This window comes from Ananas comosus, linkage group 17 (genome assembly GCF_001540865.1).
Source record: "Ananas comosus cultivar F153 linkage group 17, ASM154086v1, whole genome shotgun sequence".
NCBI classification, from domain to species: Eukaryota; Viridiplantae; Streptophyta; class Magnoliopsida; order Poales; family Bromeliaceae; genus Ananas; species Ananas comosus.
This window is the reverse complement of record NC_033637.1, coordinates 2498879-2514299: the sequence shown is the minus strand read 5'-3', so window position 1 is coordinate 2514299 and position 15421 is coordinate 2498879. Positions and strand designations below refer to the sequence as shown.

Here is a 15421-nt window from a genome sequence, read left to right as displayed (position 1 = left end):
TTTTTTTTTGCTAAAAATCAAATAATAAAAATATATATTATATATATAGTTATTTATTTATATATATAAATATGTATTCGAGCTGTTATCGAGTCGAACACAAGCGAGCTGATCTTATCTCGTGTTCGGCTCGTTTATCAAAAGAACTGAAAAATTCAGTTCGTGTTCGACTCGTTTACTAAATGAGCGATTCGATCTCGAGCTCATTTTGAGCCGAACACGAGCTGGCTTGCGAATAGCGAGCTGGATTGCCACCCCTAGCTACATGTAGGCCACATTGTTGTCGCTCTTAGATTGTAGAGCAGACACAAGCATTGCCAAAATTTGGCTCTCATGAATAGTTAGTGCAGAGTCTAGTTAGAGCATAGCATTAATGTTTCTTAAGATTGATTGGTGATGATCCTCTCATACCTAATTTTGATCTGAATTTATAGATTACCAACCTAATGGGCAAGCACCAATTTCAAGCACGGACAAGCAAATAGGGCCTCAAACTCACCCTGATGGCACTGTGGAGGCCTACTCTCCCCCTCGACGGTTAACAACAGACGAGATCCCCCAAATCGTCAACGATTTCAGACTTGCCGCAAGGAATGCCATCGACGCTGGTAATCTCTCCAGTAACATAAAACTTCTACCACAAAACTTCACATTCACACTACTGTTACATACTTGCAGGCTTTGATGGGGTCGAAATACACGGTGCGCATGGCTATTTAATTGAGCAATTCATGAAGGACTGTGCTAACGACCGAACCGACGAGTACGGGGGGAGCCTTGAGAACCGGTGCCGCTTTGCGCTAGAGATTGTCGAAGCGGTCGTCAATGAGATCGGAGCAGGCAGAGTCGCAATAAAGCTCTCACCTTTTGAGGACTACATGGATTGCTGGGACTCAAATCCAGAAGCTCTTGGGCTCTACATGGTCAAATCGCTAAACAAGTACAACATTCTCTACTGCCATATGGTTGAACCCCGAATGTGTATCGTCGAAGGGCGGCGCCAAATCCCTCATAGGCTTCTTCCTATGAGGAAAGCTTTTAATGGAACTTTTATTCCCGTGGGAGGATACGATAGAGAGGAAGGGAACAAAGTGGTTAATGAAGGTTATGCTGATCTTGTGGCTTATGGCCGCTTGTTCTTGGCTAATCCTGATTTGCCGAAGCGATTCGAGCTTAATGCGCCATTGAATCAGTATGATAGAACGACATTTTACACTTCTGATCCTGTTGTTGGGTACACAGATTACCCATTTCTCGAGTCTTCTGTTTGAATTTTTTGCCGATTTGTTTTGTTAATCAATGTTAGTGATATGAGAGTGGTACGTAGAGTTGAGATTGTTGGTTTTCCTCATGTAACATGGCATTGTTTACACTACACAGGCATCATGAATAAAGTGATTTTACAGGTGAAGTATTGTTGTCTTGATTGTTTCTTTTGTGGGTAAATTTTCATCAGCATGGTTCGTACGATAGTTGTTAGGCGGACAAAAATTGTATGCGTATCGTCCCCATGCGGATGGGCACCTCATCGCCCATCAGACAAGCGGAACCGAAAAAAAACAGAAAATAAAAAACGTGCATACTGAGTTTTTAGAGAGAGAGAGAGAGAGAGAGTATCAAAGGAAGAGAAAGGGCCCATTCCCGCTCATCCTATGGGACACGCGGCGCGCCCATATGCATCGTCTCCAAACTTGTAGCTTGGAAATTATGTACATATAATTTTTGTTCTTATTAGGCAAATAGATGTGGAAATAATTTTGTTTGGTTTTGAGTAAAACATGGAGGCAGGTGAAAAGCAAAAAATTGAGCAAACTTCTAGCAAACGCTTTTTTGTAGATAACTGGCAGGTTAGGTTGAGATTCTATTTGAATGTATTGGATATTTTATTTAGTTCGATTTTCTCAATGAATATATAATATTTAGTAAATAAAGAATGGATTTTAGTGTCTATAATGAGTATCATATTCCGTATTCAAATTACTTTTTCAAACTAAGATTAATCACTTCGTAGAAAAAAAAATTTATTATTCTCTCAAATTATAAATATCAAAAAATTTTATCGAGTAAAAATTAAATTCTTCCAATCGTATAAAAATATTTTTATACAAATAAATTATTTCTTAAATAACTTATTTTGAGGTCAAAACATAGCCTAGCTTTATTATCCGGATCTAATAACTATGGGCCTAGATACAATAAACAGAATAGTTGAGAATAACAATAGAGTAGGGCATCTTCTCATGATGTCTTTTTTCCGAGGTTTTGCTAACTCATTTTTTAGCTTAATTCATTTTACTCAATAAATTAAGCAAATATTCTACTCTTTTTTTTTTTAAAAAAAAGAGATTTAATAATATAGAGGCTGATCGATCGCTCCTAATATAGGTGGCAAAAGGTTTTATAGTTAGTACTTTGAGATCACAAATTCAAAATCTAGATCCTTCATATTTTCAATTAAATTTATTTTTAAAAAAATAAACAAAATGAATAGTATATTATATGTCTTTCTAAAAATAAAAAGGAGAGACGCTACGATTCCGCAGGTAAAATAATATCACTAAGACAGCTAAATTCCACCAGAGAGGCTGGAAGAACACGATCCCTCTCCATTGTGAATGTCGACACACGGAACAATATTTTTCATATGATTTGAATACCAATAAATATAGTCTACTGTAGAATATTGATATGTGAATAAATTTATATGACACCTTGCACTACATTAATAAAAAAAAAATATCAACATGAGCTATATATCTAGAAGGGTACTCTCTTGTAGTATGCATTTTAGAACACTTTTAGTTTGGTTTAATTAGTTGGACTTTGCTCGGCACAAATCATAATTTTTTTGGCAATTGGATCGGATTCGGCGGGAAAAAATCATTTTTTAACACAGTTATTTCATACACGATCACAATATTCAATCACACGTCAGCAAATTTGCTTCAAAGTACAGCAATATATATATATATTTTTTAGTGTTATGCTATAATTAATTTGGGACGCATCTTTTGTGTATAGCTGTTGGGGAGAAGACTTTTTACTTCGGAGGCTACGGGTTGCGGGTAAGATCCGTTTCTCCCCGCCACCTCTCTCTACAAATACGTACACCCTGCGCTGTGTTTGCTCCCACAGAAACTCACGAGGCGAAACAGGGAGAGACGGGAAAGAAAAGGGTGAAAAAAATGCATAAATAAATAAAGAAAAAGAAGAGAGGCTTCACTCTCCCAGAGGTATCAATTCGATCTCTCCCAGAGGTCTCACTTCACTCTTCCCTTTATAATTACCACTTTGGTCCCTTAATATTGTCTTTTTGTCTTTTTTTCCCAAAGCATGTTTATACGAAAATGATACTAATTAGCAGAGTTATTTTTAATAGAAACCGATCATATTTATTAAATTTTATTTATTTCAGCTTGTATATAATAATCAGGTTCAATAAAACTTTTTTATTATATCTATGTTGTGTGTGCTTCTCAATCAAACTCCTAAGCTATTTCCTTATTTCTCTTAAAATTTTGAGAAAGCCTTGCCCTATATTAATTATTTGTAGCTCTTGCGAAATGGATATTTGGATACACTAGCTAGCTTAACTATCAGGAAAAAAGGAAAGAAAGAATTTTCTAATTTTTCTTTTTAAGAAAAATAGATAGAATGCTATTTGTTTCGTTTATTTAGTTTAAAAATAAATGTAGTTAAAAATGTGAAGCAAATAGGTTTCGAACTTGAAATCTCAAATATTAATCACCAAATTTTTTACCACATGTGCTAGGGACGATCAATATGATTGTAGGATTGTTAATCTAAAATTTAGCTCTTATGCATGTTTGATTAATTCTTCAATGAATATGCTCTTTGACTAGTTCAATTCACTAGCAAGGTTAATTTAAAGAAAAACTAGATCATATTGTTTTCTTTTAAAGAAAGTTCTTTTTAGTATTTTAATTGTTAATTTGGTATAACTCCTTTTTCTTTTCTTTTCTTTTTTTTTTTTTGAAAGATAGTTTTTGTTTACTACATGCCTTGAACTACTGAAGTTCAGCTACTAGATTAATTCGTTTACAGTAGGAGGCTAAATTATTATTTAATTTATATATCCACTAGTATCAATTGTTGTAATCTATTCGTTAGCATCAATTGTTTTTTTTTAAAGCGATAGGTAGCATACTATCTGCTTCTTTTATTTTATTTAAAAATAAATTTAGTTGAAAATGTGAATCAATTAAAATGGAGTTGGGATAAAAGTATATAAAGATATGATTCTGCGTTTTTCAATGGGACCGTAAAAAATATATCGTAACCGACTCATAATAACATGCGGTTTTTTATCGTACTTTCTCCGTACGTAACGTATCGCACGTAACATAATTTTTTTATAATTCCAAACAAAGTCTTAGTCAACTACAATAGACGCGGTGGCGGTATATATTAGTTGACATTTTCTTATATATTCTTTGAGAGAGAGAGAGAGAGACCTTCTCGGCCGTCGATCTGTCAAGATCATAATGATTATTTAAAAAATTGGCCGGTTGTCAGGTTTGCATTCACCCAGTTAAAAGAGAAAGTTAGCTTTTTCCATAAAATTAAAATTAAAATTAAAATTCTTTATTTGAACTTAAATTTAAATTTTAAAATTTTAAAATTTAAATTTCAAATAGATCTTTCTACGGTTCATGCTGTGGATGAGGTGCAAACATCTTCAGACTTGTGGGTGATCACCGTGCAAGAACAAGTCCCATAATCAAAATTACTAAAATGTCCATGAACTTTTGAAAGTACCTGCAAATTTAAAAATTCAAATAAAACATAAAAAAATAAAATAATTAATTTTGTATAAAAAATCTCAACTGTAGCTAACCAACTAACGGAGAAGATATATTTACAAATTATACAACTTTGGAGGGATATATAAGATAACTAAAACTTGGATGTAATAAATATGCCATTAATCCTAAAAATAAAGTACATGGGCTTTTGAAAAAGAAATTATTATGGTTTCATTTGGAATTCAGGATATTACATATTACGTGCAGTTAGAAAGTGTCATAAAAAAATTTCGTGTGAGAAAAAATGTATTACTTATAAATTAGGTTGAGATATGAATTTTACAGTTCAACAGTTTTACTGAAAAATAAACAAGTGCACCTATATATACTTTCGTTTTTTATTCTTTTGCTCAATAGTGTTAAGCAGTTCTCAATAACAAAGAGATCCGCAAAACATCAATACAAAGTATGGTTGGCACAACTCCAATGTCCGTTCCATATCTCAGCTAGACGTGTTAACCCACTCTCAATACTTTTCTATACCTGCGTCTATGTCCGATATCTATTTCTCAATGTGAAGGGATTGGACGCGCCTGGTGACACCTCTGGCGACGTCCAAAGTCTTTGGGCCGGACTAGCTGCAAATCCTGTCAAATCATTGAGAACACAAGGCCTAATCTTTCTGGTTGCGATCTCATGGGTGGTCTGGAGGGACAGAAAAAACTTCGTTTTCTAGGCAATTCCGACCAATGCTGTCCGGTCACTAGAACGTGTTATTCTTCTACTGTGCAATCGGACCGTGCTGACCTTAAGCGATATTAGTCTTAATCTTAATCTTAATCTTACCCTCCTTCTCTTCCTCTCCCCTCAATTTCGCTCTTTGGCCTTTTTGTTAATTTTTTGTTTTTTCAGGAGACCTAAGCTATTCTATCTTTATATGTTCAGTTCATTTCTTTTAATGAATGAAGACGGTAGCTTGCTACCTAGTTTTTCAAAAAAAAAAAAAAAGTCAAAAGAAAATTGCCGCTCGATTGTGAGGTGCAAATGAATGGCTCGAAAAGTGTCGTGCATAAAATATAAAGGATATTTTATTTTTAAAATAAAATTATTTCAGCATTTTATTAATAGAACAAAAATTATAATTTGTTAAGAGGGTTGCTCTGAAGCGGGCATGCATCAACTGTAGGATACATAATTTCTCGAGTTTCTCTTATATTATACAAATTATTTCCACAGTGCAAGAACGCTTAATATTTTCATTCATAATTTCTCGAGTTTCTCTTCAAAGAAGCGTGTGTGATTTACGTGGTAATTTTGTGACCATATTGGTATATTTCAAAAAGGAAAAACTTCAAATACCCCTGTAGTTGTTTTAATTTTTTTTTTCCTTTAATATTCTATAACTTAAAGTGTATCAAATTAGTACCATGTGGTTTCGTATTTTCTCACTTTAGCACCTTGTGGTTTAAAATGTATCAAATTAGTACCTTGTGGTTTCAAACTTTCTCACTTTAGTACCATGTGGCTTAATATTTTATTAAAAGAAAAATAAAACCACACGGTACGTACTTGATACAAAAATAAAACCACAGAGTACTAACTTGATACACTTTAAATCACATGATACTAAAGTGAGAAAGTGCGAAATCATAGATACTAATTTGATATACTTTAAACCACAGAATACTAAAATAAAAAAGTACGAAACTACAGTGAGGTTTTTGAAGTTTTCCCTTTCCAAAACGATGTAATTTGGTAAGACCAACGTACTCGCTGGTCGCTGGCTTAGGAATGATTATCAGGGGACGACTTAACAAGAGCCGGTGTAGAAACTATGGCATGCACAATTGTTCCACATGTTCCATGCGCCGCACCCTTAAACTATTTTGCCCGAAAAAAAAATTCATTATTATAGTTTTTAAAATATTATTTTAGTATAAATTATTATGTATATCAGTATTTTTTTTTTTCATTTTGTATTCCACAATGAAATTGATCTAGAATATGTTTTATCTGGTATAGCTGTATTAGCAAAGACTTATTTCTACCTCCATCGAATACTCTGTCACGGTGCACGGTCTGGCACTGTGGACCCGGTGCACCCGATTCTTAATTCGCGACCATAACAAGCCAATGCTCATTTCTCCCTCTCTGTTTGCTTCAACCAAACAGACCAAACAAATCAAAGCAAGAAGAGAAACTGAAAATAGAGGACAGAGGTACATAGAGATCAATAATCAAAGATGGCACCAATTCCTCTTCTCACTCCTTACAAGATGGGCAAATTTGATCTCTCCCACAGGTGCTACACTTTAATTACCTCTCCCTCTCTCTCTCCCTCTCTCTCTCTCTCTTATATATAGTTTTTTTTGCTGTTGTTTTGTGAGTGAAAGATTAAAACTTGGTGTTTTATATTTGCCCCAGAATTGTTCTCGCTCCATTAACAAGAACAAGATCCTATGGAAATGTTCCCCAGCCACATGCCATTTTGTGCTACTCTCAAAGGGCAACAAAGGGGGGGCTTCTGATTGCTGAGGCCACAGGTGTCTCAGACACAGCCCAGGGTTACCCAAACACCCCAGGCATATGGACTAAGGAGCAGGTGGAGGCATGGAAGCCCATTGTGGATGCTGTGCACAAAAAGGGTGGTGTCTTCTTTTGCCAGATTTGGCATGTTGGAAGGGTTTCTGCATATCGTACGTGTTTCTCAATTTGGTAGTTTCAATATTGTTTTCTAATTACTTAATGTCTTAAAGTAAAAAGTCTGCCTGACATGCTATCATAGCAAAACGTTCTAAACCATCACCCAAAACTCGAGATCCCATGCTGACCATAATATGTTCGAAACTCCGCTCCATCTTCAGCAGCTTGAATTTTGGAGAAAATAGCTACTTCATAGTAAAGATAGAGTTGCAGATAAATAGTTTTATGCATGGCTGCATGTAGGCCACATTGTTGTTGCTCTTGGATTGTAGAGCAGACACAAGCATTGCCAAAATTAGGCTCTCATGAATAGTTAGTGCAGAGTCTAATTAGAGCATAGCATTAACGGCGATAAAGTTTGATTGGTCATGATCCTCTAATACCTAATTTTGTTGTGAATTTATAGGTTACCAGCCTAATGGGCAAGCACCAATTTCAAGCACGGACAAGCAAATTGCACCTCAAACTCACCCTGATGGCACTGTGGAGGCCTACTCTCCCCCTCGACGGTTAACAACCGACGAGATCCCCCAAATCGTCAACGATTTCAGACTTGCCGCAAGGAATGCCATCGACGCTGGTAATCTCTCCAGTAACATAAAACTTCTACCACAAAACTTCACATTCACACTACTGTTACATACTTGCAGGCTTTGATGGGGTCGAAATCCACGGTTCGCACGGCTTCTTAATTGAGCAATTCATGAAGGACAGTGCCAACGACCGAACGGACGAGTACGGGGGGAGCCTTGAGAACCGGTGCCGCTTTGCGCTAGAGATCGTCGAGGCGGTCGTCAAGGAGATCGGAGCTGACAGAGTCGGAATAAGGCTCTCACCTTTCGCCGACTACATGGATTGCTGGGACTCAAATCCAGAAGCTCTCGGGCTCTACATGGTCAAATCGCTAAACAAGTACAACATTCTCTACTGCCATATGGTTGAGCCTCGAATGTGTATCGTCGAAGGGCGGCGCCAAATCCCTCATAGGCTTCTTCCTATGAGGAAAGCTTTTAATGGAACTTTTATTCCCGTGGGAGGATACGATAGAGAGGAAGGGAACAAAGTGGTTAATGAAGGTTATGCTGATCTTGTGGCTTATGGCCGCTTGTTCTTGGCTAATCCTGATTTGCCGAAGCGATTCGAGCTTAATGCGCCATTGAATCAGTATGATAGAGCGACATTTTACACTTCTGATCCTGTTGTTGGGTACACAGATTACCCATTTCTCGAGTCTTCTTCTTGAACTTTTTTGCCAATTTGTTTTGTTAATTAATGTTAGTGATATAAGAGTGGTACGTAGAGTTGGGATTGTTCGTTTTCCTCATGTAACATGGCATTGTTTACACTATACATGCATCATGAATAAAGTGATTTTACAGGGGAAGTATTGTTGTCTCGATTGTTTCTTTTGCGGTGAAATTTTCATCAGCATGGTTCGTACGGTGGAAAGGGTTTTGTTTTGTTTAAATCCCAGCAGCTAGTGGAAAACAGGAAGTTTGAGAGAAAGGTAGCATGCTACCGCTTCGTTTATTTCATTTAGAAAATAAACTTATTTTGAAGTCACAATATAGCCTAGCAATTATATCCGGACCAAATAACTTTGAACCGAGATACAATAAAATAACAATAGAGTGGGGCATCTTCTCACGACATCTTTTTTTTCGAGATTTTGCTGCCTTACTTTTGCAACTTAATTCATCTTACTTAATGAATTAAGCAAATATTTTACTATCTTTTAAAAAAAAAAAATTAATAATATCGAGGCGAGCTAACCACCCCTCATATTAGTGGCAAAGAATTTTATGGTTGGCCGCGAGATCACAAATTCGAATTTCAACTAGATTCAATTCTTAAAAGATTAAATAAAGTGAATAACATAGTATACTTCTCTTTTTTAAAAAAAAAAAAAAGGAAAGAAAATGAGTGGTTGAGATTCTAGAGGTAAAATAATACCACTAAGGTGGAACAGCTCAATTCTACCACAGAGGTTGGAAGTACAAGATCCCTCTCCATTGTGAATCTCGACATACCAAGCAACATGTTTCAAATGATTTGAGTCCACGACAAAAATAGTCTCCTGCAGATTATTGATACATGGGTAAATTTATATGACGTCTCACACTATGTACGTTAATAAAAAAAAAATCAACATGAGCTATCCAGAAGGGTACTCTGTTGTAATATGCACTTTAGAAAGCTTTTAGTTCGGTTTGATCGGATTTTGCTCGGAACAAATCATAATTTTTTGGCAATTGGATGCGCTTCGGTAGTAACTTTTTTTTTTTTTCGCAACAACTATTTCATTTATGATTATAATTGGAAATTAAATGGATCCTCCTTTATGTGTTATCAATACATATATATATGCACAACAAATAAAAAAAATCGAATGGTAAAAATAATTTATGCAGAAAAACAAAATCAAGAGTTATGTTGTTCTGCAACTGGAGAGCGAGATAGATATATTTCTAGCTAATTNGATCTTGTGGCTTATGGCCGGTTGTTCTTGGCTAATCCCGATTTGCCGAAGCGATTCGAGCTTAATGCGCCATTGAATCAGTATGATAGAGCGACATTTTACACTTCTGATCCTGTTACTGGGTACACAGATTACCCATTTCTCGAGTCTTCTTCTTGAACTTTTTTGCCAATTTGTTTTGTTAATTAATGTTAGTGATATAAGAGTGGTACGTAGAGTTGGGATTGTTCGTTTTCCTCATGTAACATGGCATTGTTTACACTATACATGCATCATGAATAAAGTGATTTTACAGGGGAAGTATTGTTGTCTCGATTGTTTCTTTTGCGGTGAAATTTTCATCAGCATGGTTCGTACGGTGGAAAGGGTTTTGTTTTGTTTAAATCCCAGCAGCTAGTGGAAAACAGGAAGTTTGAGAGAAAGGTAGCATGCTACCGCTTCGTTTATTTCATTTAGAAAATAAACTTATTTTGAAGTCACAATATAGCCTAGCAATTATATCCGGACCAAATAACTTTGAACCGAGATACAATAAAATAACAATAGAGTGGGGCATCTTCTCACGACATCTTTTTTTTCGAGATTTTGCTGCCTTACTTTTGCAACTTAATTCATCTTACTTAATGAATTAAGCAAATATTTTACTATCTTTTAAAAAAAAAAAATTAATAATATCGAGGCGAGCTAACCACCCCTCATATTAGTGGCAAAGAATTTTATGGTTGGCCGCGAGATCACAAATTCGAATTTCAACTAGATTCAATTCTTAAAAGATTAAATAAAGTGAATAACATAGTATACTTCTCTTTTTTAAAAAAAAAAAAAAGGAAAGAAAATGAGTGGTTGAGATTCTAGAGGTAAAATAATACCACTAAGGTGGAACAGCTCAATTCTACCACAGAGGTTGGAAGTACAAGATCCCTCTCCATTGTGAATCTCGACATACCAAGCAACATGTTTCAAATGATTTGAGTCCACGACAAAAATAGTCTCCTGCAGATTATTGATACATGGGTAAATTTATATGACGTCTCACACTATGTACGTTAATAAAAAAAAAATCAACATGAGCTATCCAGAAGGGTACTCTGTTGTAATATGCACTTTAGAAAGCTTTTAGTTCGGTTTGATCGGATTTTGCTCGGAACAAATCATAATTTTTTGGCAATTGGATGCGCTTCGGTAGTAACTTTTTTTTTTTTTCGCAACAACTATTTCATTTATGATTATAATTGGAAATTAAATGGATCCTCCTTTATGTGTTATCAATACATATATATATGCACAACAAATAAAAAAAATCGAATGGTAAAAATAATTTATGCAGAAAAACAAAATCAAGAGTTATGTTGTTCTGCAACTGGAGAGCGAGATAGATATATTTCTAGCTAATTCACGTATTACTCTTAGGTATTGAACAATATTGTCCCTTTTGAATTTTCTTACACCCTTTTAAGTACCGTGCTATTTACGTAGCGCGCTGTTTTGGGCCTACCTCTACCAAGAACTTCTCGGAAAAGGCGAGAGAGCAAAAAAAGTAGTAATAAAATAAAATAAAAAATCTGTTTAATCCAAGTTCAAAAGAAGACACCAACGTAACAATTACGATATTCCATCGTATGTCAACAAACTGCATGAAATTACAGCAGTTTTTTAAATATTTTAATTAATCTGGAGCACATCTTCTGTGGCATGGTGGTTGCGAAGAAGACTTTCTACTTTGGAGGCTACGGATTGCGGGTAAGATCCGTTTCTCGCCGGTACCTCTATCTACAAATATATCCTGCGCTGTGTTTGCTCCCATAGAAACTCACGAGGCAAAGATCAAAAAAAAAAAAAAAAAAAGGAAAAAAATGGAATCTACTCCTCTTCTAACTCCATACAAGATGGGAAAATTCGATCTCTCCCACAGGTATCAATCACTCCTCTCTTCCTTTTATTACCACTTTCGTTCCCTTAATGACTTAATGTGGAGTTTTTCATTTTTTTTTTCCCCCCTAAGCTTGTTTATATGAAAATGGTACGAAAATAGTTTATTTTTAATAGAAACTGATCAGATTTATTAAATTTTATTAATTTCAGCTAGTGTATAATAGTCGGGCTCAATTATGGACGAAGCTAGCAGTCAATTATAAGGAGAACCAAAATATATACAAATCAAAATTTTAGCAAATAAACAAAATTACCCCATTTTTATTTATATTTACTTAACTTCTAATTATTTTATTTATATTATTTCACTCAAATAACTTTGAAATTTGCTAAATTTAATAGTAATTCAATCAATGATTTAATTTCTTAATTTTTAGTAAATATAATTGTGGTAATTGATGAATATTAGTTGACGGAGCTATTAAATTCAATATAATCTTTAATTTAATAAAATAAAAAATTATTTAAAATAATTAGAAATTATGAAGGTACTAAATAGAAAAATAAAAATAAATTAAGAGTTAAGAGAGCACTATGTTAATGCCAAGAACTTTTTTAAAAAATAAGTTAATCAATATACTTTTGAAAATAAATAAATAAATATTTTTTTATTTTTTATATAAAAGAGACTATTATGCCTATTATGCCAATTATGAAAAGTCTGGTGGTGGACGGAGGTGGGGGGCGTATGGCCCCCCTCAGCCCCACATAGCTTCGCTCCTGGATTTAGTAAATTAATCTTTTTATTATATCTATGTTATGTGTGCTTCTCAAGCAAACTCGTAAGGAGCTGTCCGGTTCCATGTAAATTTGCAAAAAAAAATTATGCAGAAAAAAAAATTTGGAGTTGTTTTATAGGAACCAAACACACCCTAAGCTATTTTTTTCTTTTTTAAAAAAATTTTGATAAAGCCTTGCTCCTAAATCATTTTTAGTCCTTGTGAAATGAATATTTTGATACACCAGCTCGCTTTTAGTAAAAAAAAATAAAAATAAAAAAAAAAAAATCCTATGTTACTCATGCAGTTGATGATTGTAGGACTGTAAATCTGAAGTTTAGTTCATATGCTCTTTGATGTTAGGATTTGATTAGATTTGTAGTTGATTAATTCTAGTTAGATAAGACTTAATATTTAAATTTGTTGGAGATAAATTAAGATTTAGATGTTAACTAGAGTATAAATCTAACTAGATTAGAATAAATATTTAAGTCTATTGGAGATAAATCAATTAAGATTTAAATATTTATTAGAGTAAAAATTCTAAATATATTAGGATTAGGTACATCTTTGGTTTAACATTATATACAATGCATTAGGCTAATTAATTAGCCAAGAAGCAAAGAAAAAAAAAAAAAAAAAAAAAGAGTCTGAGACGAGTACGGCTGCCAGAGAGAACCGTGGCTGTGCTGTGCCACAAAGGGAGAGAAAGAGAGAGAGAGTTAGTGAGTTAAGTGCACCTAGTGCATATGTGCCAATGAAGGGTAGTTTTTTAGGTTTATAAAAGACGAGAGAATGATAGGAAAGATTCAAAAAGAGGGATCAGGTTGTAATTACTCAGTTGCAGAAGAGGAATCAGATGTAATATTTTCTTATTTAATGAATCTTATTTTATCCGCATAGTTTTTATTTTGGTTTTTCTTTCTTTTCTGATTGTATCAGTTTCTACTGAGAAAACGGGTTTATAATAAAAATACGATTCGACCCTTCCGTTGCGGAATCCTAACAGTCGGTATCGGAGCGGGTTGCGAATTCACAAGATCCGGTACCGGAGCGAGTACCGGAGTCCCAAAAATTGGTATCAGAGCCGAAAGTTACCGATCTGCGGGAGAGATAGACGGAGATGACCACGAGATTCGAAATCGAGAAGTTCGACGGTAAGAACAATTTCGAATTGTGGCAAATTAAAATACGGGCGATCCTCGTACAGCAAGAGTTAGATGAAACGTTGAACGGAAAGGAGGCGAAACCGGCGGAGGTCACGAATGCGGCATGGACGAATATGGAGCGAAAGGCATTGAGCACGCTTCATCTATCATTAGCAGATGAGGTTCTTTACAACGTAACCAACGAGACGACACCGGCGAAGTTGTGGAAGAAATTAGAAGATCTGTACATGACCAAATCCTTGACGAACAGGCTGTATTTGAAGCAGCAACTGTTTACGCTGCGGATGCAGGAAGCGGCAAGTCTACATGAGTATCTTAACGAGTTCAACAAGATAGTAGCCCAGTTGACTAGCATCAGAGTAAATCTGGATGATGAAGATAAGGCGCTGATTTTACTATCTTCGCTGCCGACGACATATGAGCATCTGGTGACCACGTTACTTTATGGCAGAGAGACCATGAGCGTGGAGGCGGTCACGGCGGCGCTTCTCTCCAACGAGATGCGGAAGATGACTCATGAGTCCGGCACACATAGCTGGAATACTGCTTTGGTGGAGAGAACAAAGAAGGATGCGATAATATCCGCGACCGGAGATCGACAGAAAAAGCCGCTATCTGAGGTGGAGTGCTTTTACTGTCACAGGAAAGGGCATATCAAGCGCATTTGTCGAAAACTTCAGAATGATCTGAAGGAGTTAAAACGACAAAAGGAGAAAACTGTCGTGAACCAGGATGAGACGGTTTCAACGACGGCGCAGGCGGCAGAATCGGAGATCATCTATTCTGATGTGTTGTATGCAGCGACCGGAGGTGGTAAAATTTCAAATGACACGTGGGTGCTTGATTCGGCATGTTCCTTTCACGTATGTCCGGAGAAGAAGTCTTTTGCCACCTATAAGGCAATTAATGGTGAAAATACTCTGATGGGAAACGGGATGGCGTGCAAAGTTTTGGGAGTCGGCACGGTGAAGATCCGAATGCACGATGGGGTCGTAAGGACGCTGACAGGTGTGCGCCATGTTCCTAGATTGAAACGGAATTTGATCTCGTTAGGTGCGTTGGACTCGAAAGGTTGCGATATTTCGGCTTCCGGTGGAACTATGAGGGTTAAAAAACGAGGTCAAGTCGTGTGCGTGGCAAACAAGCACAGAAACTTATACGTTCTGAATGGAAGCACAGTCAAAACAGAAGCGAAAACGGTTTGGGTTCCGAAAGTTCGCAGAGGTGCAGTCGCTCAAGGCGAGGCGACGGACGTGGCAACATCGAGCGGATGAGACAAGCTTAAGGTAGAGCTTGTATGGTAAGCTCGACGCAGTGGTTGAAGATTACAAATCAAACCAAGGTGGAGAATGTTAGGATTTGGTTAGATTTGTAGTTGATTAATTCTAGTTAAATAATAATTAATATTTAAATCTGTTGGAGATAAATTAAAATCTAAATATTAATTAGAGTATGAATCTAATTAGATTAGAATAAATATTTAAATCTATTGGAGATAAATCAATTAAGATTTAAATATTTATTAGAGTATGAATTATAAATATATTACTATTGAGTACATCTTTGGTTTAACATTATATATAATACATTGGGCTAATTAATTAGCCAAGAAGCAAAAAAAAAAAAAAAAAAAAAAAAAAAAAAAAAAAAAAA

The 15421-nt window shown here is 35.5% G+C and overlaps 3 protein-coding genes across 4 annotated transcripts in view; all 3 read left to right on the top strand.

Moving 5' to 3' along the window:
* Positions 249–1411, top strand: LOC109722766 (12-oxophytodienoate reductase 1-like). Its single transcript, XM_020250897.1, has 2 exons — positions 249–608; positions 679–1411. Exon 2 carries the CDS (start codon positions 732–734, stop codon positions 1269–1271), a length of 540 nt encoding a protein of 179 aa, XP_020106486.1. The 5' UTR covers positions 249–608; positions 679–731; the 3' UTR covers positions 1272–1411.
* On the top strand, positions 3147–10239 carry LOC109723247 (12-oxophytodienoate reductase 1-like). 2 transcript variants are annotated; one of them, XM_020251554.1, is made up of 6 exons: positions 3147–3233; positions 6789–7068; positions 7191–7462; positions 7876–8049; positions 8120–8595; positions 9991–10239. In XM_020251554.1, exons 2-6 carry the CDS (start codon positions 7010–7012, stop codon positions 10105–10107), a joined length of 1098 nt encoding a protein of 365 aa, XP_020107143.1. In that variant the 5' UTR covers positions 3147–3233; positions 6789–7009; the 3' UTR covers positions 10108–10239. The 2 variants fall into 2 exon arrangements, with proteins under 2 accessions (XP_020107143.1, XP_020107142.1); XM_020251553.1 differs by lacking the exon at positions 9991–10239 and having other exon boundaries at positions 8120–8844.
* LOC109723332 (putative 12-oxophytodienoate reductase 11) overlaps positions 11642–15421 on the top strand; it is a 9017-nt gene continuing 5237 nt past the window's right edge. Inside the window, exon 1 of the mRNA XM_020251666.1 lies at positions 11642–11860. Coding sequence (XP_020107255.1) covers positions 11802–11860 — 59 coding nt within the window. The 5' untranslated portion in view covers positions 11642–11801. The remainder of the gene's footprint in view (positions 11861–15421) is intronic.

Bases quoted from the DNA above. Each gene is read 5' to 3' on its own strand.
- LOC109722766 (XM_020250897.1), top strand. From the start codon at position 732: ATGAAGGACTGTGCTAACGACCGAACCGACGAGTACGGGGGGAGCCTT.
- LOC109723247 (XM_020251554.1), top strand. From the start codon at position 7,010: ATGGCACCAATTCCTCTTCTCACTCCTTACAAGATGGGCAAATTTGAT. The intron at 7,463-7,875 runs GTACGTGTTTCT...GTGAATTTATAG, and splicing joins TGGAAGGGTTTCTGCATATC to GTTACCAGCCTAATGGGCAA. The intron at 8,596-9,990 runs TTGCCGAAGCGA...GCTAATCCCGAT, and splicing joins TGTTCTTGGCTAATCCTGAT to TTGCCGAAGCGATTCGAGCT.